At 36.0% G+C, this 24862-nt stretch overlaps 2 protein-coding genes and 1 long non-coding RNA gene across 3 annotated transcripts in view; 1 reads left to right on the top strand and 2 right to left on the bottom strand.

Moving 5' to 3' along the window:
- Positions 1 to 1866: 1866 nt before the first annotated feature.
- LOC137018893 (uncharacterized) lies at positions 1867 to 15971 on the bottom strand. The gene is made up of 4 exons (XR_010894950.1): positions 15871 to 15971; positions 15522 to 15644; positions 4167 to 4257; positions 1867 to 2003 (listed from the first exon to the last, which is right to left on the bottom strand). It is a non-coding gene; the product is annotated as an uncharacterized lncRNA (long non-coding RNA).
- Positions 15972 to 19463: 3492 nt separating this feature from the next.
- On the top strand, positions 19464 to 22543 carry rasl11b (RAS-like, family 11, member B). The gene is made up of 4 exons (XM_067383686.1): positions 19464 to 19749; positions 19884 to 19940; positions 20042 to 20118; positions 21219 to 22543. Exons 1-4 carry the CDS (start codon positions 19638 to 19640, stop codon positions 21705 to 21707), a joined length of 735 nt encoding a protein of 244 aa, XP_067239787.1. The 5' UTR covers positions 19464 to 19637; the 3' UTR covers positions 21708 to 22543.
- Positions 22544 to 22554: 11 nt separating this feature from the next.
- The window catches only part of scfd2 (sec1 family domain containing 2), a 158362-nt gene continuing 156054 nt past the window's right edge, over positions 22555 to 24862 (bottom strand). The window contains exon 9 of the mRNA XM_067383679.1: positions 22555 to 24177. Within this exon, the coding sequence (XP_067239780.1) occupies positions 24085 to 24177 (93 nt within the window). The 3' untranslated portion in view covers positions 22555 to 24084. The remainder of the gene's footprint in view (positions 24178 to 24862) is intronic.

Here is a 24862-nt window from a genome sequence, read left to right as displayed (position 1 = left end):
TATATATATATATATATATATATATATATATATATATATATATATTCAATATTGCCTGAGAACTGACTTTATAGTATATATAACTGACTTTATATATATATATGACTTTTATATATATATATATATATATATATATATATATATATATATATATATATATATATATATATATATATACAGCTATGGAAAAAATTAAGAGACCACTTAACATTGATTTCTGAACTTGGAGTGGTCTCTTCATTTTTTCCATAGCTGTATGTATATATATATATATATATATATATATATATATATATATATACAGTTGCAAGAATAAGTATGTGAACCACTTGCAGAATCTGTGAAAATGTGCAAAATTTTAACAAAATAAGAGATCATACAAAATGCATGTTATTTTTTATTTAGTACAGTCCTGAGTAAGGTATTTTATATGAAAAAATGTTTACATATAATCCATAAGACAAAAAATAGCTGAATTTATTAAAATGACCCAGTTCAAAAGTTTGTGAACCATTGGTTCTTAACTGTGTCTCATTACCTGGATGACCTACGACTGTTTTTTTGTTGTGTGATGGTTGTTCATGTGTTGTTCATGAGTTTATTCTGAGCAGTTAAACTGAGCTCTGTTCTTCAGAAAAAAATCTCCGTAGTTGTAGATCATCAGGTAACCACACACAGTATTAAGAATCAATGGTTCACATACTTATGAATGGGGTTATATGATAAATTCTTGTGGATTATATGTAAACATCTTTTATGTAAAATATCTTACTCAGGACAGTACTAAATAAAAAATAACATGCATTTTGTATTATCTCCCTTATTTTGTTAAAATTATTAACATTTTCACAGATTCTGCAAGTGGTTCACATACTTTTTCTTGCAACTGTATATAAATATATGCAGCTATGGAAAAAATTAAGAGACCACTTAACATTGATTTCTGAACTTGAAGCGGTCTCAATTTTTTCCATAGCTGCTACACACCACTGATTGAAGAACGCATATTTCAGAGTCTGGTAGAGTCTGGGTGTTCATTTTTAGTCCATCTTCTATCCTGAAGTCCGTCTTGCAGATATGGACTAAAAATGATCTTCCAAAACTTACTGCCAGATTCTGGAAGATAGATTCTTCAAACAGTGTTACAAGAGGTGCTGGTCCTTCAGGAGTCACTCTCAATCTGTCTGTCTATAAAGCCTATAAAAACCCAGTCTTAATGTATTTTATAACACTTCAGTGTGTGATTCTTATTAAGAGCGGGTCATTTTTTAGGATTCTTTAGCTAACCCAAGTCTCTAAGATCCTGACACCTTGCACTTCTGGAGACTCCAGGTAGGTTGCAGTTCTGGAAAATGGTAGCGCTGGAGACTAAAGGGTTTCTGATGGTTTCACACGTAACTCTTCACCTTAATTCTTAATTATTTTGCAGATAACATATCTTTTTTTTTTCACCTATTTTTTTCTGACCCTGCTGACCCAATAAGCATTTCACTGTCCAGTGGTCATGCCTTAACCGCAATTTCTAGTATTTCATTAGTACTGCATCCTTCGAATAAGCATTTAATAATTTTTGACTCTTCAGTCTGAAAAGTCCTCCCGAAGTAGATACACACACACATATACACACACATGCGCAGGTGCATGCTGTAAAAAAAAGATCAAGAATCATTGTCACCCCGTCCTCAAAGTTCAAGCTCATTATATCTGAGAGAGACTCAACTGAAGGTTAATTTTGTCTCATCATCAGTGCTGTAAATTGCAGACACTGGTGTTTCCCAGCATGACTTAGTTGGTGAGACCACCTGCATTTCTGGACCTACCACCCACTGCACGGCTCCTCGTTTTCTTTCACTGGCATAACGAGGGAAACTTTTTCTGTTCCACATTCGCCCCAATGCCACTTTTTCTTACCTTATGTTCCTTTATTTAAAGTAAAGTCTTCTCTGAGGTGTGTCACCACACTGTGTCTGCCTGCAGTCCTCGCCACCCACATGGAAACTGCACTGTTAAAGACAAAGAATTAGACACAATTTATCACAGAGGGCTCGGCAAGTGCAAATGACCTGAGCGGAGAGAGATTTGGATAAACATGCTCGATGGGGTTTAATTTGCCTCAGTATCTGAGGAGAAAACACAAAGACCCGCAGGGAGCAGCTGGGATGTGCACTGCAATTAAGCAAAATGAAGAAGACAGACTGACTAATGGAAACCCTCCGACACTAAATGTGCCATTAGATGCTTATGTAGCCGTAGGTCTGTTTAACAAAAAGGACACATCGAAGGATGTCAATCCTCGGAAAGCCTGTGGAAGTCCATTTGTGACAAATGAATCATACATATGCATGGTCGCCAGCAGACATTTTAGCAAACATTTCTTTTTTTTTATGTGGTTTTAACATACTGTGCCGAGGCTGATTTGTGTCTGGCAGTGAGAGGAGGACTCCTGAGTCTCTGCGTTCTCTTTTATGTCTCTGATAAATGGTCTTCCTCTAGACACTCTCTCATGCACACAGCAGACAGTAATGAGTATTATGCTCATGTACTCCAACACACAACCACACAAATCAAAGCCAGTCATAAGGAGGCATTGGAAAAACACTCAATACACAGACATAACACACAAGAATAACATGTGATTAGTTGCACTTAGTCTGTCAGCTGTGTCACAGGTTGATGTGCTGGGATTGCATCTTTCGATTATCATAATAGTCATTTTTTGTGAATGTAGACATTCAAAAAGCATGGTTATTGACCTACTTATTGAATTATTGACCTACTTGACATACTACATTTACATAACATATAAACATGGACTCACTGACAAGTAGACTAGTAAAAACAGGTAAAAGTAGTAAAAAAAAAGTTGCTCTATACCATGAAACATGTCAAGAAAACTTGACAAAATAATACTTTTATTATTAACTATTTTATGTTTTGGCAAACTGGTGGCAAATTTGTAAGACCTCATTTCGAATTCATTCAATATCTCCAACTTGTAAAACAGATATGTTTTCTCATGGGACCAGGTTGGTTTGACGTCAGTATACCCACATAACTTCTGAGTAATGACACTTGAAGCTCATAATAAGTGTTTACCTCACACACAAAACAATCAGAGTGACACAGGGCACACAGACATACAATGAAATTATATTTATATTAGTGTATTTTATATTGGTTAGTTATATAATTATATTATGTAAGCAATAAGGTATGAGAGGCTGTGCTGTGTTTGCAACCCCTTCAGACTTGACTTATTCACGATACAAGTCAAGGCAATGTCTTTCTCACAATACTCTTCCACATAATACTGTACGCTTCAATGAACAATATCAATCGATATCAATGAACATACAGTTTAAGACTGGTTGCTAAGGGTGTTTTGTAGTGATACACAGAACTGTTAGGTGAAGCGATCATTTATCGTGAATAAAACACAGCTATTGACCAATCAGAATCAAGGACAGGAACTAACTATTTTATAAATATTAGTTATTTAGTATCTTTTAGTAGATATTTATATTAGTATATTTTTCATGCTGCCTTTATATTAGCACTCACTTTTATTCCTCTCTCTTCAACATCATTCCATCCTTAAAGGGTTAGTTCACCCAAAAATGAAAATTCTGTCATTAATTACTCACCCTTGTGTCGTTCCACACCCACAAGACCACAAATGAGGATATTTTTGATGAAATCAGAGCTTTCTTTCCCTCCATTGACAGCCTACGCAACTGACACTTTGATGCTTCAAAAAGTTTATAAAGAGATTGTAAAGCTAATCCATATGAATTGAGCGGTTTAGACTAAAAGAGACTCAATTGTTTTTTTATGACAAACAGGTTTAATTTAGGCTTATGATTGTGTCTCTTCAGAAAATTTGGACTAAACCGCTCAGTACATTTGGATTATTTTTACGATCTTTTCATGAACTTTTTGAAGCATCAAAGTGTTAGTTGCGTATGCTGTCAATGGAGGGATGGAAAGCTCTCAGATTTCATCAAAACGATCTTTATTTGGAATTTGGTTTGGAATGACATGAGGGTGAGTAATTAATGACAGAATTTTCATTTTTGGGTCAACTTACCCTTTAAATCCCCCTTTCCTCATCACACTCATTCACTCTTGTTTATTCACTCACTCTATCTCATTTGTAACCCACCAACCTCCACAATTAAATTTTCTTGCTCCGTCCCATCTCTCTGTCTCCCGGCAGCCGGAGCAGTAAAAACTGGCTAGACGATCAACTCCTGAGGGCTGGAGCAAATGACAAGGGTGTCTGACACAGACTATCACTCAAATATGAGTCTCAGAAACCAAGCAGGCTGTTTCATGTGTGAGTGTCTCAAGATGTGTAGCATCTTGATTCCCATTTTCAAAGAGAAGCAAACAGAGAAAAAATAAAAAATGGAAGAAATATCAAAACAAAATATGTAGAAAGTATGTGTCTATAAGATCATGTGTGAATGTTAAGCCCAATGGCACAACATGCTGTCTCTGATCATATCTTAATGTGTGTCATACAGATAACCTTTGACCAACACTATCATGAATTACCAAAACAGAGCTCTCAGGGTGAAACTGCTTGATCCATATCATGATTTTTGAGCACAAAATGCCTTAAAGGGAAAAATCTGCAATCATTTATTTACTCTTATTTTGTTCTATTTGATTTGTGTGACAAACAGAAATTTCATAATGAGTAGGTCATGTATTTTCAATGTATTGGTTGATCTGATTCACAGTCTGAATGATTTGTTCATGAGTCAGCCTGATTGGGGTGGAAGCTCACAGGAGGGGAAAAATAACAAAACAAAAAATCTTAAATTTCTTTTAGTTTTTCATATAGAAGGCATTGAACATAATTCATGAGTTATATATATATATATATATATATATATATATATATATATATATATAAAAAATTTGTGGTTAAAACTGAAACAGAATTTACTCTATGCTTTATGTTTTAATGTAACATTAACAACATACCATTAAAGTAAGATTTAAAAAAAAAAGAAATTAATACTTTATTAAGCAAGGAGGATATTACGGAAGAGGATTAGGGCCAAGCAATAATAAAAAAAATAAAACCATCTCGAGATTAATTTTGTTAAATTTTGAGAAAAAACTTGTTAAATTTCAAGAAAAAAGTCGAGATAAAATGTTGAGAATAAACTCGTTAAATTACGAGAAAAAACTCGTTAAATTTCAAGAAAAAAGTCGATATAAAATGTTGAGAATAAACTTGTTAAATTATGAGAAAAAACTCGTTAAATTTCAAGAAAAAAGTCGAGATAAAATGTTGAGAATAAACTCGTTAAATTATGAGAAAAAACTCGTTAAATTTCAAGAAAAAAGTCGATATAAAATGTTGAGAATAAACTTGTTAAATTATGAGAAAAAACTCGTTAAATTTCAAGAAAAAAGTCGAGATAAAATGTTGAGAATAAACTCGTTAAATTACGAGAAAAAACTCGTTAAATTTCAAGAAAAAAGTCGATATAAAATGTTGAGAATAAACTCGTTAAATTATGAGAAAAAACTCATTAAATTTCAAGAAAAAAGTCGATATAAAATGTTGAGAATAAACTTGTTAAATTATGAGAAAAAACTCGTTAAATTTCAAGAAAAAAGTCGAGATAAAATGTTGAGAATAAACTCGTTAAATTATGAGAAAAAACTCGTTAAATTTCAAGAAAAAAGTCGAGATAAAATGTTGAGAATAAACTCGTTAAATTACGAGAAAAAACTCGTTAAATTTCAAGAAAAAAGTCTAAATAAAATGTTGAGAATAAACTCGTTAAATTATGAGAAAAAACTCGTTAAATTTCAAGAAAAAAGTCGAGATAAAATGTTGAGAATAAACTCGTTAAATTACGAGAAAAAAGTCATTAAATTACAAGAACATTATCTTGAGTTTTTTTCTCGAAATTTAACGTCTTTTTTTCTCATAATTTAACGAATTTGTTCTTGTAATTTAATGACTTTTTTCTCATAATTTAATTTGTTCTTGTAATTTAACGAGTTTTTTTCTCAAAATTTAACAAGTTTATTCTCTTAATTTTACAAGTTTATTCTCAACATTTTATTTCAACTTTTTTCTCGAAATTTAATGATTTTTTTCTCGGAATATAACAACTTTAATCTCGAGATGGTTTAATTTTTTTTATTATTGCTTGGCCCTAATCCTCTTCCATAGGATGCAATTAAATTGCTCAAATTAATAGTAAGAAGACATGTTTCCTGATTTTAAAATACATTGAAATAGAGAACAATTATTTTAAATTGTATTAATATTTCACAGCTGTTTATATGTAGCCTTGGTGATCAAAAGAGACTTTTCTCAAAAACATTAAAAAAAAAATCATACAGGCCCCAAACTTTTGAACTGTATTGTACTTTATGGACATTTATCGAAGTATTATCCTTTGCAGGCATCTCAGTCAAGCAGCATTGAGAAATGCTTGCAGCATCTGCTCTTTTGTCTTTGTGAATGTGTCTGATTGAGGAGCTAATCATTACAAACAGCTCATCTGTTGATTTCCCAGGGCTGAGAGCTCATTTTTGAAAGGCTGTCTTAACAGCAATAAAGGGAACAGCATGACTATAAAAAGAAAGATGAAGTTTCTGCTCATGCATGTATATACTGTTCAAGAGGTCATCAAGAAAAGACAAACAAGTTTGTAAACAATAGTTGGAGATTACTGGCAAGTGTGTTTGATTACTTCTTGCTTATTCTGACGTAATACTAATGCAGAATTTCCAATGAGCAATTATAACTCTAAAAAACGAGTTATCGAGAGTTTCTCAAGGGACAAGTTTGTAATTCCTGTGAAGAAGCACATTTTTTAATTTTTCTTTGGAAATCTGTTTCATACACAAATCATGTGTTGAGGCAAAATCTCATAGTGAAAACAAACAGGATAATCTTAGGATAATAAAGGATTGGTTTAACACAAACTGAAAATCCTGCCATCATTTACTCACTCTCATGTCATTCCAAACTTTTATGGCTTCATTTCTTCTGCAGAACACAAAAGATATTTTGAAGACTGTGCTGGTTGCTCTTTTCCATGCAGATACAATGAACAGGGACTGGAACTTTCAAAAAGGAAAAAAAGGAAGAATGTTGTTTTTTTTTAAATAATAATAAAAGTATATTTTTTTCCAGATTTTTTTTGCCTTCAAAATGACCCCCTTCTGAAAATTGTATATATTTTTATGTATATACAAAAAGATGCATACTCTAAAAACATAAAATATTATAAATATTATCTGGAATGAAAAATATTTCTTGCCCTTTTTAATGTTTAATATAAAATAAATAGTCAAATTTATAAACATGTCTGTCAATATGATAAAATGTGACATGTGATTTTCAGACCTGAGCAGATCAAAACAATGATAATGTTAAATTCTGTACATATAAACATTTTATATAGGGAGCATCTATATGCAAGTTCAAATAGCGATAGATGATATTTACAATAAGTGCAAATAGCAGTATTTTCTTTGCACTAAGTGTAAACAGTATGTTAGATGCTAGTTATACTAAGTGTAAGTAATTGTTAGAAGTCAGGCATAACATTATGACCACCTTCCTTCCTAATATTGTGTTGGCCACCCTATTGCTGCCAAAACAGCCCTGACCCATCGAGGCATGGACTCCACTAGCCCCCTGAAGGTGTGCTGTGTGGTATCTGGCACCAAGATGCTTTAAGTCCTGTAAGTTGCGAGGTGGGGCCTCCATGGATCGGACTTGTTTGTTCAGCACATCCCACAGTTGCTCGATTGGACCATTCCTGAACCATTTTTGCTTTGTGGCAGGGTGCATTATCCTGCTGAAAGAGGCCACAGCCACCAGGTAATACCGTTTCCATGAAAGGGTGTACATGGTCTGCAACAATGCTTAGGTAGGTGGTACGTGTCAAAATAACATCCACATGGATGGCAGGACCCAAGGTTTCTCAGCAGACCATTGCCCAAAGCAACACACTGCCTTCGCCGGCTTGCCTTCTTTCCCATATGGCATCCTGGTGCCATGTGTTCCCCTGGTAAACGACACACACACACCCGGCCATCCACGTGATGTAAAAAAAAATACGTGACTCATTCAGACCAGGCCACATTCTTCCATTGCTCCATGGTCCAGTTCTGATGCTCCCACTGTTGCTACTTTCAGCAGTGGACGGGGGTCAGCATGGGCACCCTGACTGGTCTGCACTGTGTATTCTGACACCTTTCTGTCAGAATCAGCATTAACTTCTTGAGTAATTTGAGCTACAGTAGCACGTCTGTTGGATTGGACCACACAGGCCAACCTTCGCACCCCACATGCATCAATAAGCCTTGGCCGCCCATGACCCTGTCGCCGGTTCACCACTGTTCCTTTCTTTGACAACTTTTGATAAATACTGACCACTGCAGAGCGGGAACACCCCACAAGAGCTGCAGTTTTGGAGATGCTCTGATCCAGTGGGTTAGCCATCACAATTTGGCCCTTGTCAGACTCGCTCAAATCTTTATGGTTGCCCGTTTTTCCTGCTTCTAACACATCAACTGAGGACAAAATGTTCACTTGCTGCCTAATATATTCCACCCACTAACAGGTGCGATGATGAAGAGATAATCAGTGTTATGCACTTCACCTGTCAGTGCTCATAATGTTATGCCTGTTTGGTGTATACTTAGTGTTTTGTAGTACATTATGTAATAATAACATATTGAGTGTAAGTGATTATATTTCTTAAAATCATTAAATGAATGCCATCTTTTTGGGACAATAAAGCCCTCCCTACACCTACCCCTAAGCCTACCTTAATTTAATACCCATTAGGCAATTTATTTCCACTTCTATTTTTATTTCAAATAAATGGCATTCTGATCTGATATGTACAAAGCCCCGGATATGACAAGCAGGAAAAAAGTAGTAGGCTAAATCATGTGCGGGGCTCCATAGATATGAGATGGGAAAAGGCTGGGAAAAAAGATGGGAAAAAATGGCGGTTTCGAACACGGGTCGATCGTGTCAATAGTTACCACCACCCGCCTTATTCTCCATACTGCTCCTATTATTAGCTGGGTTTTTTTGTGATTTTGTCTAGCCCAACCAGATATTGGTGGGCAGAGTTAGTGTAAACAAGGCGTACACTTTACACACTCTATTTTATTTTTTACACAGTTGATATGCTATATTCCATATTAGCTTTGTCTGAGGAACAGTCTTTGATGATACTTTTATGGTGCTTCTGCATCTTTTTAAAGCTCCATTTATTATAATTACATGAAAAAAAAAAGAGTGCCATTCTTTGAAAATACTGCATTTTAAGAAAGTCATACATGTTTGGAATGAATTAGTGATGACAACATTTTCCATTTTGGGTGAACTATCCCTTTAAATGCTTTCTCACAAACACAAAAGGGTGTAAAACAAATAAATAAATATCTTAACACTGCATATACACTATCTTACAAAGTGTGCCACACTTTTGAGACAGATGCTAAGACGGTTAGTGCTATTAGCCCAATCTATCTTACGCTTCAGCTCTGTTCAGGTATGTGAGTGAAGTACTGCCCCGCTGAGCTCCCAGGACACAATACTGTACAAGCCTAAGGCACATTCCTCAGTGTGTGTGTGTGTGTTTTGTGGCCCATTGTGATTCAGCCACCAACACGAGCACCCCCACCCAGCCCACTTTTCTCTCCTCAAATCCTCAGCCCGCTGCAGTGTGTTGACATGCAGACAAATGCAAATAGAGTAAACATGTTTGAGTGTTTACATCTCAATGAGAAAAAACAATCTCTCATCCTTTGTCAGAACAGAGGGGGGGAAAGAATCAGGCGAAAGAATTTCCAATAGCTGTTGAGATGCTAACGGTCCTGTGAGTGAGAGAAACGGCGTGGAAGAATAGAGTTATCAGTGGATCTTAGCATTCACATAGGAAGTTTTGTGGGAAAAGTAATTCAGTAGCATGACAAAATGTTTGTTCTGACAGTGATCCCTTATCAAGAACAAAAACAACAAAAACAACAGCATCTGCAGCTCTATGCATACTGTACCTCTGATGAGCTTAAAGCCAATTGTGAATGTAATGATATGCAGAAGTACGACGTAAAAAAACAATTAGTAGGTATAGCATTTAAAACTTTTTTATAGATATTTTCAGTAGTTTGCTGAAATGTGTTGAAATGTTTGCTAAATGTGGCCACCTTATAGATAGAAAAAAAATATTAAGAATAAAAAGAGTAAAAAGAATAAAAATGAGTTTGTGGAAACTCTCAGACACAGTTTAAGATCTATGAACTGAATTCCTTCACATTTCAAAGTGCTTTGGATACTTTAAACAAGCATGTTAAAATTAATCAATGCCACTAATGTACTTATGGTCTATTACTCACAACTTGATTGTATCTTTTGTGAACAGATTGGACCCCCTCAGAGAGGTCAGCCTATCAGACTGAGAGGAGCCCTCTCCGTGGATCACAATGAAAAGGTTTGAGCTCCTGTGAGCATGTGCTATTGACAGGCCTCTGCTGGACAACAAAGTTAGCTATAGTAGCATATGCTACGTTCAGATCCTTCTAGAAAGTAAATCATCCAGTGTGCGTTTAAGTCTTTTTAGTTGGAATGAATGAACTCGCAGGACAATTTTATCTCTCTCTCTCACTTATTTTCACTTCCTGACAAAGATAGGCAGATGCTTAGTGCTAATGCAACATAATGAAGAGCAAAGGGAACTCATTAGGCATGTAACTGAGGTTATATCTGTGTATTTTTATCATTCTCATGATGCTACATAAAGGCTAAACAGGTAGTATATCTTTATCAAGAATAAAGATGCGCAGAAACCAAGTTGTACTGTCAAAATTTGCAACTTATGATCAATACAAATTTGTTTCTATCATATTTCTTTAATCGTCACCCTGGAGCACAAAATCAGTCATAAGGGTAATTAAAAAAAAAAAAAAATCGCATTTAAAGTTGTCCAAATGAAGTCCTTAGCAACGCATATCCACTCACAAAAATACATTTTTGATATATTTATGATCTTTACTTAATATCCTAACCATTTTTTTTGGCATAAAATCGATAATTTTGTATTGTTAGCTATTGCTACAAATATACTTGTGTGACTTATGACTGGTTTTGTGGTCCAGGGTCACAATTGATTCTTTAATCATTCCACACCAATAGAACAGAATTAATAGAATAGAATTCTGTTCTATTCTATTAATTATATTCTACCAATATAATTAAAATGAAATTTAAACAATGACCAATTTAAAGAGATAGAGGCTGCATTAAAATACAGTAAAAACAGTATTGTGAAATACTATTACAATTTAAAATAACCGTTTTATATGTATTGTATTCCTGTGATGGCAAAGCTGAATTTTCAGCATCATTACAGTCTTCAGTGTCACATGATCCTTCAGAAATCATTCTAATATGTTGATTTGCTGCTCAAGAAACATTTCTTATTATTATCAATGTTGAAAACAGTTAATATTTTTATGGAAACTGTCATTATTTTCAGGATTTTTTTTAAATAAAAATGTTCAAAAGAACAGCATTTATTTGAAATAGAATTTTTTTGTAACATTATATAAATATACTGTCACTTTTGATCCATTTAATGTGTTTGTGCTGATTAAATGTATCCATTTCTTCACAAAAAATAAATCTTAATGATCCCAATCTTTTTAACTTCAGTATATCATATTTTAAATGTAAATTTTATGTCACTTTATATGTCTGCCGCCATTGCAGCAAAGAGGATTTTACATTGCTTAATGCATTAGGTGCTTGAATCAGACAGTGGCATACATCTTGATTTATCTATTATAGCAGACACACATCAAGTGTGGGTAATTGTGTTAATGTGAAGGAGAGTGTGCACACATCAGCAGCATTAGAGACAGGCAGGCCCATAATCCATCTAAATCAGTCCATTCTACATTCTGAAGAGGACACCGAATCTTTTCAACACTTCAAACACTTAACCTACATATTGCTAAATATGTTCAATTCATATTCACATATACCATTCAATTCACATCTGTACCATTCAATTCACATTCTGTAGTGCATCTCCAATACCAGTCTGCTCAGACCTCCCCTGCCTCACTGATTGCCCTCCTATGGGGAGGCTGTATTACCCCGCTACTGACCCGGCCTCCCACCAGCTCTGTTGTTACCCCTGTGTGAGCGACACCTCCCTGCTCATCTGGCCTCTTCTGATGTGGATTCTTCATGTCAAGTGTCTGCTGGTTCAGGTATAAACCCATGCTATACAAATACACACAGATATTGTGTGTATTTGTATAATCTTCAATTTATGTCTAAAATACTAGAAAAGTTGTATTAGCCCAATAGTGCTCCTTCTTGCAAAAAAAAAAAAAAAAAAAGATTTATATGAAAAATTTCAGTCAGGATTTAGGCCTCATCATAGCACAGAAACTGTGCTTTTTTTAAAATTACAAATGACTAAGCTTCTGACCAGGGCTGTATTCTCAATACTAGTGCATCTCAGTGCTGCGTTCGACACTATAGATCATAAAATACTCTTAGATCGACTACAATATTACATTGGTATTCAGTGACAGTCATTAAGGTGGTTTAGATCATACCTATCAGATCGTTACCATTTTGTTTATTTTAATGGGGAAAAAATCTAAGATAACATAAGTAAAATATGGAGTTCCACAGGTATCTGTGTTAGGCCCTCTGCAATTTTCAATAGATATGCTGCCACTTGGTAATATTATAAGAAAACATTGAATTAGTTTCCACTGCAGTTTCCGATGATACTCAGTTATATATTTTATCACGGCCAGATGAAATCTCTAAAGTTAGAATGTGTTAAAAGATATAAAATATTGGATGACCAGTAATTTTCTTCTATTAAATTCAGAAAAGACTGAGGTATTACTTATGGCTTCTAGTAGTACACAGGATAGGAGGGGTCCACTAAAGGAGGGAGAGCATTTTCACATTTGGCTCCTAAACTCTGGAATAAACTTCCTGATAATGTTTGGGGCTCAGACTCGCTCTCCAAGTTTAAATCTAGATTAAAGACGCATCTCTTTTGTCAAGCATTCACATAATGCATCTCATATCCTTGTACTCCAGTTATATCAGATCAAATGCACATGACTATCTTTGCTTCATGTTATGAACAGCAGCTACGCTAATTATTCTCCATTTGCTTTTCTGTTTTATCTCGGGATGCCTGCACCGAGGTGACTAAAAAAGTACATCAGGTTCAGTTTGGATCTAGCCTCTTATGAAGACTTCACACCTGTGAAGAGATAACCCCAACCCCTGCGAGGACTTCAGATGATGCAAGCTCTGGGTCAACATGCACCATTCCAAATTGCTATACATCATATTCATTGTTAACATGTAATCATTACTTCAATGGGCTCATTGTTTCTGCCTTAAATTAATACAATGTTTAAATTAATAGATTGTTAGCTAACTGCATGATTTATATGTATATTTTTGAAACCTCTGATTACAGAGTACTCTAAATTGTAATGTTGACATGCCTTTTCTGTAAAGCTGATTTGAAACGATTTGTATTGTGAAAAGTGCTATACAAATAAATGTGAAAAATGAAAATGCATATTAAAGATAATAAAGATCATAATCCTCTTGACCCTGAAAAAATACACATGGCCACACACATTCATGTCCACCTCACACTACTCTAACTAGGTGACAATTAGATGAAAAACCTGATTGGACGCGTCCTCAACAACATGTTAAATAACTTTACATTGCGCTCTCTCCTCACCTCTGATGAGTGTATTGACGCTTCCTGTTGTGCAGCACCTGGGCCTTTTGTTATCAGACAACATACTAACAGTTAACACAGGCTTATTAGCGTTGACAGTGAGTGGAGAACTGGTGCTAGCATTAGCATTATAGACAAGACACTACAAGTAGCCTACACACCGCTACAAGAGTGGGAACTTTTCCACAGACGTGAGAGGAAGCTTCTGTAAATCTGTTAAAATTAACATGTCTGCTTGAACTTTGAGGAAAGAAAATCAAGAAAATGTAATCACTAAAAGTAGGTTTAAAAGACCAGTCATACAGCAATAATGTAAAACATTGGATCTAAAAGAGCGAAAATGGATTTAATTCATTGAGAAGGAAACAGAAATACCATTCTGTTAATCTGTTAGTGCAGAATCTAAAATTAAGTTTATATCTGTCATTGACGAATAAGGTTTTTAAAAGTGTAAAAAAACCATAATTGAGATTTAATTAATTTTGAAGTTTTATTAAGTGTTAACAATGAGATTATATGATTTTTATAATCAATTAACACTGCTTTTGTAATTTTTTACAAGATGGACATAATTTGTCATTAAAAAAGTCATCCGGTTTAACCCAAATTTTGGTTAGAATGTCACTTTTGGTTATACCGATTGATGATATTTTCAAACAATGCTAACAGGCTGGTATCTAGCTAGTTAGATAGCTAGCTAACAAAAGGACAATCAAACATTTTATATTTAGTACAAGTTTTTAAAATAGTACAACATTTTCCATGTTATATAGCGGTTGTACCGAATGACCCGATTTTTCGGGACATGCGTATGAGTAGGTGAAAACATTCCTTTTTCAGAGTTAGTTACTTTGCTTCGCGACCATGAGGTCCTTTGCAAGTGTCTGAATGATGTCACATACTGTCACATGATACTGACCGCATGACTTGATCCAAAATGGACCCTTTATATTGGTTACTCCGAATGACATCAATGAAATTCATTTTTCCGGACATTCATTTTCATAACAAAGCAATGACTTCTACACAAAATTTTAAGACTATTTTGCACTACGTTAATATATGATGTTATAAAAATCATGCCAGAATAAAAAAATATATACATTTATTACATTGTAAGATATTTTAATCACAAATTAAATGGCTTTATTGGCCTGTATTGACAGTTAAACCGAATTCCCTTTTGACACTTCAAAATCTTTAAAATACCTTTATATGTAACAAAATATAATTAAAACCTTTTGGATTCAATAAAAGAGATCTAGTTCTAGTTCTGTTTATAATATAACAAAAGATTTCTATTTAAAAAAAATGCTGTTCTTTTGAACTTTCTATTCAAAAAATTCTGAAAAAAGAACCACGCTTTCTACAAAAATATTGTTTTCAACATTGATAATAACAAATGTTTCTTGAGCAAAAAAAAAAAAAAAAATCAGCATAATGACTTCGAAAGGATCATGTGACAATGCTGAAAATTCAGCTTTGCCATCACAGGAATAAATTACATTTTAAGAAATAAAAAAAAGAAAACAGTTATTTTAAACTGTAATAATATTTCACAACATTACTGTTTTTACTGTATTTTTGATCAAATAAATTCAGCCTTGGTGAGCAAAAGACATCTTTCGAAAAATCTTACAGACCCCAAACTTAACATTATTCTCTCAAAATTGTTTATAATATTATATAATAATAGATATTCTCCTTGTGAATTCATACCTTCAATATCCAACTATTGCTTCTCATTCACCCAGGTCTAAATATCATCCGTCTCTCCTCTCCTCCACTGAATCTCCTCCTTTCCCAGCAGCTGAGTCTTTTATCTCTTCTTTCTGCTGACACCTATAAAGGCCAAAATATCATTGTAGTGCTTAATCTTAAAGATGACACAGAAAAAAGAAAAGAAAAAATCCCCGAAATTGAATATAGTTGCAGCTTCCTTTCATGCTCATTAACACAGAGGCTTAAATAACATGTACTCATTTATATGGCTCTGATGTGGTGAACAAAGTTGTGAAAGGTTTGTATTTGTGCATGTGAGTGTTAAAGTTCCATAGCTTGCAAGGACCTGTCGAATGTTGACGAATCAGCGCCATCAGTTTCATATTTCAGCAAAGGCCTGCTGTCATCATTCCTCTTATCATATATTCATCCCAGCTCATAATCACGCAGGGCCCACCGCCAGCATACCTGCACAGACTAACGCGTGAGCATGGACGAAAGACGGATGGGGGGTTTTGAGAAAGTTATCAGATGCAAAAGAGGCCAAAGAAGATGTGAATTCTGTCATCATTTCCTCACCCTCATGTCCTTCAAAACCTGTATGACTAACTTTCTTCTGTGCAAGACAAAATGAAATATTTATAGCAGAAGCTGTGAAAGTGAATGATGAGCACAGCTGTCAAGCAAGATTTTCAAGGCAAGATTAGTGAAAAAGAACTTTTCAGATCCCCAGAAAGCTACGAAAGACATAGTTAAAACAGTTCATGTGACTACAGTGGTTCAATCTTAATGTTATGAAGCAATGTGATACTTTTTTGCGCACCAAAAAAACCAAAACAAAATAACGACTTTATTCAACAATATGGGCGATTTCAAAACATTGCTTCATGAAGCTTCAAAGCTTTACGAATCTTTTGTTTCGAATCAGTGGTTCGGAGCATGTATCAAACTGCCAAAGTCACGCCCCCCAGTGGTGAACCATTGAAATTTCGAAACACTTTTGATAACAAAGCCTTGTTTACTGAAATCACTTGACTTTGGCATTTTGATTCACACTCCAAACCACTGATTCGAAGCAAAAGATTCGTAAAGCTCCGAAGCTTCATGAAGCAGTGTTTTGAAACCGCCCATCACTAGATATTGTTGAATAAAGTCGTTTGTTTGTTTTTTTTGGCACACAAAAAGCATTCTTGTCGCTTCATAACATTAAGGTTGAACCACTGTAGTCACATGATCTGTTTTAAATACGTCTTTAGCAGTTTTCTAGGCATCTGAAAGTGTTAATTATCTTGCTGTCAATGGAGGCCTCACTGAGCCATCAAATTTCATCAAAAATATCTTAATTTGTGTTCTGAAGATGAACGAAAGCCTTATGGGTGAAGAACGACATGAGGGTGAGTTATTTCATTTTTGGGTGAACTAACCCTTTAAGTAATTTGCCATGGCAACATTTCTCATTTTCGTTTAGGTTTTTCATCTAATATTTTTGATTTCAGCTTTCTTTCAATTACAGAATATGGTTTTTACTCGTAGTTTTAGTTAATAACAGGTTTTTGTTGTTACATGAGTGCGAGTAAATGATGAAAGAATTTTCATTTTTAGGCAAACTAATCCTTTAAATTTGCTTTTTTCTTTTAACAATACACACACAAACAATCAAGAAGCTTTAGTAGGTGAGAGACAAAAATATTCATTATGAGACGCAAATGAGTGCATGTTCAAAAACAAGGTTAGACTTTGATCTTCTGAACCTGATGAGACAAAATCCTCAAAACGCTACAGCACAATGACATTAAACACGAACGCTGCAAGATCAAACATTAGGAAGACTTCAGAGAGAAAAGCACTTACGCAATGTGTTAATTACTCTCATAGAGTCTGACATGAACATCTCATGATCATAGAACTCATACACTTGCACAAACTACTAGCAGTGATAATTGTCTGTATGTACATACGGGTGTACTCAGAGTGGGTTTAGCGTTCTGCATGAAGGGTTAATGGCTTCTTTGAGATGTCAGTAAGCATCCCCCAATGACACACACTCCCCCCGACTACTACTGAGGGACCAAGACAAGTCAGAACATGCTGAAGACACCAAAGCACACCCACACACACTGTGGGATGCCCAAGAACTTAATACACATTGCCATCAAAACAAAAAGCCATGTATAGAGTTCCTACATCTATATTAAAAGAAAAGTTTATGTATCAATGTTTTTTTTTCTTTGTCTATGCAATGAAAATCAATTCGGTTCAATGGTTTTGGACCCCGTTGACTTTCATTGTGTGAACGAAAACAGTTAAAACATCCTTTAAAATATCTTCTTTTGTATTCCACAGAAGAAAGAGAGTCATTCAAGTTTAAAATGGGTGAATCAACGATGAAAGAGTGTTCATTTTGGGTGAATTGTCATCAATTGAACATATTGGAGAGTACACTATTAGAGCTGTTCATACCTGACGTCAATTAGTTGGCAAACTTTGAAGGATAATTCGCTTTGGGTTCCCTCAGGAATCTCAAATGTGTTTTAAGAATACTGTTTTGTGGTATTTGTAGTCCTTAAAACTCACATTTGAGGTATGACTGACAATATGTGCAATAGAACAAAATGCAAAAGTCTGTTAAAATTGTGTTAACTTCAGAGCTTATTGTACTCATAAATCGAAAACCTCTATTCCAGAAATCATTCAGAAATTCCAGAGGGAACCCCAGGCTCAGAAGTGCTAATACTCCTACAGGTTGCAGGACCATTAAATATGTTAGAGATAAATGGTCTCTTGCTCTTGAGCTTCTGGATGAAGACAAAAAACATTCCCCTCTCTAAAGCAATCACAGATCCTTTGGCTGTACACTGAGTCTCATAACTGCATGTCATGTAAACACATGGTTGAATATGTCAAACACTTTGACTTGTGTTGTTTAATGGTCAATCTAACAGTGAGCTAAGCACAATAAGCTCTGGTTCATCAAATATGCTGTTTTGCAGAATACACAGATTTAGGACATTAAACTGAAATCAATACAATGCAATAATACAATAAACACTACCATGCATATACATGATATGGGAAATAAAATATGCACGACAACTGGTTATTTCCATGAGTGCATGCAGACAGAAAATACTATGAGGTATGAGCTCTGTCTATTACTGAAAGAGGACATTCATGCATCTGTTTTTACACACCCATTTAGAAAACAGCCACAGCTTGATCAGCATTTTCAATGCAGAAATAATTTATTTAGGCTTACTTTATTAATTTAGGCTATTTTAATGTTTTTAATGACACTGATTTTACTATGCGTCATGCTATGACAATACACAATCATGCAATACATTTGAGTGTGAATTTATATGCATTTAGCAGCCTATTTGTATATTTTTTACTCAGAGAGAGAGAGAGAGAGAGAGAGAGAGAGAGAGAGAGAGAGAGAGAGAGAGAGAGTAATTTATTTATTTACAGGTCCTGAGGCGATTCTATGGCGATGCTGATCAATGGCTTATTCTCATCGGCTAGGCTAAAGAAAAACAACACACACTTTGCAAGTGACACATTAAGCGCTTAGAGATGATTGAGACTAGATAACATTCTCATTACACGCGTTTGAAGTCACTCATTTACAACTGACCGATATCAGCAATCACAGGATCAAACCGCGTTCAAAACCTCCGGGTTTAATAAATTCTACAGGCTCTGTGGCTAGTTTTAAAAAACAACATCTGATTTTCCTCCTCAGCGCCGTCCGTTAGGGCAGGTTCCGCCGAACCGACTGTCAGTTTACTCGGGTGAACCGGGTACAGCTCGCTCATACACGTGAAGTAGTGGGTGGGGCGAGGGAATGTGACCGTTGTCTGCAGTAGCCAATCAGAGCCGAGCGCATCTGTGGCTGTATAAATAACCCCAAGCTCCAGTCTCGGCTCAGTAAACCAAGTTGCAGTCTTGGTGTGGTCAGCTAGAAGGAGTTTGGATATATTTACCCATTTAATCATTGAAAGTCCACATTTGCTTGTTTCGCCGTCGGCTAACTTCGATTCTGACATTACTTTTACGGTGTCTGTGGATTTTCCGTCATATTTTTCCATCGTAGGCTGTCTTTCTTTTACTAAAATGCGTCTTATCCAGAACATGTCCACCATTGCGGAGTACCCGAGCGCCGAATGCCCGTCCAACCGGGTCATTAAGATCGCAGTGATCGGCGGAAGTGGGGTCGGCAAAACCGGTACGTTTGTGGAACCGAATATTTATGATATTGCCTATAATAATAATAATCTAATATTACAAAAACTAATATGTTGTAGATTCGTGTCTTATATAATTTATATTAATGTCCATTTCTTGCCTCTTCCCGTGCAGCTCTGGTGGTTCGTTTCCTCACTAAGCGGTTTATTGGTGACTACGAGAGAAACGTCGGTAAGTTCTTCATCTTTCTAAGACAACTGATTCAGTAAACACAGTTTAATCTCATTAGTGATGTTGTCAAATGTATTAATTCTGCATTTTTTGCATTACAGGCAACCTGTACTCCAGAGAACTGCAGATAGACGGAGAACAACTGGCCATTCAAGTTCAAGACACACCTGGAGTTCAAGTAAGTATGCACGATACAGGAACACAGTCGCACTTAATGCGATTAAATGTCACTTTTTTTACCGTTATGTGCTCTCAGAGCATCTTTCCCACGCTGCTTTTTCACGGGTGAGAAGTGTAGAATGAGCGCATACCTTCGCCTTTTGTCTTTTAGCGCTTCCTTTGTGTTTTTCCGGGTTTGTGTTTAACACTTGGGGTTAACTGGCCAGCGGGATGCCTGCTGTTGCACATGTATATGGGGGCAGCGCGTTCATGTACTGCAGCTTGACGAAAGTTTGGAACTGAATCGGTCCTTTCGAACAGTTTTGTTCCAAAGAACCGGTTAAAGTGATTCAGCGGTTCGCGTGGTGATGCTGTATTGACATCGCTGCGTGCTGTATTACGGCTCTAACGCGTTAAAATTTATTTAGTGGTATTATGTCCTCCTCCCCACCCCCCGTTTATTGTAATTTCATGTGTTACAACGTTTTAACAACGGCTGAAAATAAGATTTTGCATTAGAAAAGAGATAACCGTCATAAAATTAAGCTGTTGTATTCTGCTAGTCCAGAGTTTTGAACGAATTTGATCGAGTTTTGATTCGCGCCAGCGCTGTGGGATATTTGTAGCAGCGGTTGGGAGGTTTTGCTGCTTCAGCAGGGCTCAGCTGGTTTAGGGATATGAATAAGCACTTCAGAACAGTTACAGTAGACCAGCCCATCTAAATTATCCCTCTGCTTTCAAAATTAGAGAATGGATTTTAATTCAATTACAGGGCACGTCTTTCAAGATGTCTTTAGTCAGACATTTTAGTGCCAAGTTTGGCATGCAAGGCTCTTTTCCTAAACCAGGCAGTCGTCCAAAACCACAAAATGCCTTTTCTTTTTGGACTAGGGTGAAAGACTCTGTAAGTTTAGCCGGATAAGTCTCACAGTTTTGTGCAACGACAATCGTAGCCAATAGTAAATGATAATTTTCCAGCATAAAGTTCTCAATTAGCACTGCTGTACATATTATCACCTGCAAAGCTCTGCTCATTTGTTTACATTCTGTTACTGAAGAAAAGGAGTAGAATAACCAGACATGGTACATAACTGACAAATGGTTTTTTTTCTTCTTCAGGTGAACGCTAATGGATTGAGCTGCACTGACCAGATGTCTCGCTCTATTCAATGGGCGGACGCCGTAGTTATGGTGTATTCCGTAACCGACTGCCGAAGCTTTGATCTCATTAGCCAGCTCCACCAGCTTGTTAGCCGCACCCATACGGATAGGTCCTTGCCAATCATCCTAGTGGCCAATAAAGCTGATCTTCTCCACGTGAGGCGTGTGGATGCTCAAGAAGGTCCCCTGCTGGCTTCAGCGCTGGGCTGCTCCTTCTACGAGGTGTCCGCCAGCGAGGACTACAGCCAGGTCCATGGTGCCTTCCACAGACTATGCGTGGATCTGGCCAAACAGCAGCCTCAGACCCCCATCAATGCAGCTTCATCCGGAACAGAGAAGAAAAGATCTCCCCTCATTCCCAGGCCCAAATCTCCAAACATGCAAGACCTGAAGAGGCGCTTCAAACAGGTGCTGTCGGCCAAGGTCCGGACTGTCACTTCAGTGTGAAGAGGGTTTGAAAACCAGCAGGAAAAAGTGCACGGTTAAGAGAGAGGTAGCTCTAAGGAGAGGAAAAGATCTCAAGAGCGGCGATGCTGAATGTATAGATCTCGCTTCTTGGATGTTTCCGAGATCCGTTGATGATCAGCAGACCGGTTCCAAACAGTGGCCCCTGAAACTTGACCTCTGATTGCGTCATGGTCGCTGTCAAAACAAAACAAAACAAAAAAAAACAAGCAGAGTCTGGTGAAGGCTTACATTTTCACATGACCTTCCCAGTGCTGGTGGACACTTGTGTTGCTGTCACTTATATCCATGTGGACACAGCAGGATTCTGGGAGACGTGGTTGTAGCGCCTTAAAGAGGGACAGTGCAAAGACCAAATGACTGAATGGAACTGATGGAGACACATACAAACACTATTAACAATCTGCCTTACCTGTGAAACTCTTTAAGACGCAATTCTCTTGGTAACAGAGATGGTGAAGGCCACAAAACAGGCTATTTTGAGAATTGCTTTTCTGAAAGGCATGGGAGAGAGGGAGTTTTTTGTTCCTTCTTGTGGTCAAGGCTTTTATGGGCTGAATGCAGGCATTGTTAAAGGACAAGGCATTCAAGCTAAGCATATAAAAAGAGAGAGAGTGTGTGTGTATCTCTTACAGCCCTACTTTTGTGTACAAGGCCAGAATGTTTCTCCTGGTTTTGTGTAAAACTGTGCTTTGTGCCACTTTTTATAGTGGAGTAGGAGATTTTTTTTCTGTGTAAATGCACTTTAAGAAAAGCCAAAGGGCTGAAACTCAGATTTATTTATTTATGTTTTTTTTTTTATTGTGATTCAAAATAAAGAGCTGTTTTAAAAAAAAAACAAAAAAAACTTGTTTCTGAATTTTTAAGCACACTTTCAAGCCAACCAAATCATACAACTGTACACTCATTCATCCTGTTTAAACTTACCTGCGATTGGACACACAATGAAATTCTATACTAAATTAATTTATTATATAACAAAGTGATAGTTTTATTCAGCAAGGACACACTAAATTGATCAAAAATAACAGTAAAAACCTTTATAATGTTACTATATAAATAAATGCTGCTCTATTCAACTTTCTATTCATCAAAGAATCCTGAAACTATTACGCAGCACAACAGTTTTCAAATAAATGCGGTCTTGGTAAGTATAAGAGCCTTCTTTAATATAAAAAAAGTCTTACTGATCCCAAACCATTGAACCTCTGATTCTTAGCTTATGCTATACTACATATTTTTAATGCTGAAGTTTTCCATATGGTAAAAGTGAACAAACTACCAAGACCCAATCAAGCTGTGCATGTGTGTGTGAAGAGAAGGATAAAGGTGTAAAAAATGGAATATGGAGGAACATAATTGATTTCAGGTGTTTGTTAGACACCTGCTGGGGTAATCGTTTTTGGCAAAAACTCAGTTCTTCTAAGAGTGAGAGATACACATGTAGAAGCATGGAGGTTACAGCGTTTGCCTCTACTTAGCTAACCTTTGGGAAAATATCTCTTTATAAACACACACATGTACATGTGGTTTACGGGGACTCTCAATTGGTGTAATGATTTTTATACAGTACAAACTGTATATTCTATCCCCCTACACTAACTCTACCCCTAAACTTACCCATCACAGAAAACATTTGCCATTTTTTTAAAAAACAAACAAAAACAAACCAGGAAGTTCATGTTTATGTTGTAATACCCATGTAATTATACACATATGTCCTCATAAACCATTTTTAAATATTTGCTATATAATAATTTGAATTCTAATCATTAGAGGTCTATAGTATGCCCCTTTATAGATAGCTAAGTAAAGTATTAAGTGTGAGAAAGTGAAAGATGTCCCCACCCTTTTTTGACCTCTGCCCTCTCCCCATCTGTCACTTCTCCAACAGCACTGAAGTGAGTGAAGGATGAAGAGGGAAGATCCTGTGAGAATCAACACATGGCTGATTGTAAGAACTGAACTGCAGAATGTGTTCTATCTGGCAACGGCATGAAAAAATTGAGTGAAATGTGACTAAAGTTGTACACGCTATACAGACTGTGTGAAAAAAACAAACGTTTTTGAACACAAACTGCATACGCATGAACAGGCCAACCATTAAGGCTTTATTTAAGGGAAATAAAACCTTTAGAGGTAAGACAGGGTCATTGGTCATATTCAACAAAATGTGAAAATATTGGAATGGGATGTTTTTGAATTACAAGGAACATGAGTCTGTTCTGTATATTCATCAAACCTTTTTAAATGTGTGATTTTTTTGATCAGATACATCTGAAACTCATCTTACACACAAACGGCAAACTATGTTGGATAGAATCTATTCAGCAGCCAGAAGTGTGTGTGTTCAGTGCCTTCACACCCCAATATCAGGTTTGAGCCTGTCAGTGTTGAAGAGTAAGTGAGGGACATCGGAAGGTCTCAGGAGCCTAGTAGACATTACGAATACCTGAGAAAAGACAAATGAAATTGATTAGACAGCTCTCTCTCTCTCTCTCACACACACACACACAGGTTTGTTTTGCTATCTTAGTGAGGACATTCAGGCATAATTGTTTTTATACTGTACAAACTGTACATTCTATCCCCTACACATCACAGAAAACATTCTGCATTTTTACATTGTTAATAAAACATTGTTTAATATGGTTTTAAAGCTATTTTAAATATGAGGACTCATGAAATGTCCTCATATTTCATATTTCCGCCGTAATACCAATGTAATACCCATGTCATTATACAAAGTTGTGTCCTCGTCAATCACAAAAGTGCGCACACACACACAACAGTGAAATTGATTAAACTGACACCACTCTTCAGTGTCACATGATCCTTCAGAAATGATTCTAATATGATGATTTGGTGCTCAATAAACATTTTAGTTGTGCTTTAATTTAGATTACGTGCACTTACCTAGGAAAGTACTGGTTGATATAAGTTAAGTACATGGGTTAAGGTTAGGTTTAAAGGTAGATTCAGGGTTAGTACCTATAATAAGTACATAATATGTTCATGGGGAACAGAATTTAAAAATAAAGTACTACCAATATTTCTTATCATCAGTGATGAAAAGAGTTGTGCTGCTTAATATTTTTGTGGAAACAAAATACATTTTGTTTTTCAGGATTCTTTGA

Source organism: Chanodichthys erythropterus, chromosome 4 (genome assembly GCF_024489055.1).
Source record: "Chanodichthys erythropterus isolate Z2021 chromosome 4, ASM2448905v1, whole genome shotgun sequence".
NCBI lineage: Eukaryota > Metazoa > Chordata > Actinopteri > Cypriniformes > Xenocyprididae > Chanodichthys > Chanodichthys erythropterus.
This window is presented reverse-complemented; position numbering and strand designations above follow the sequence as displayed.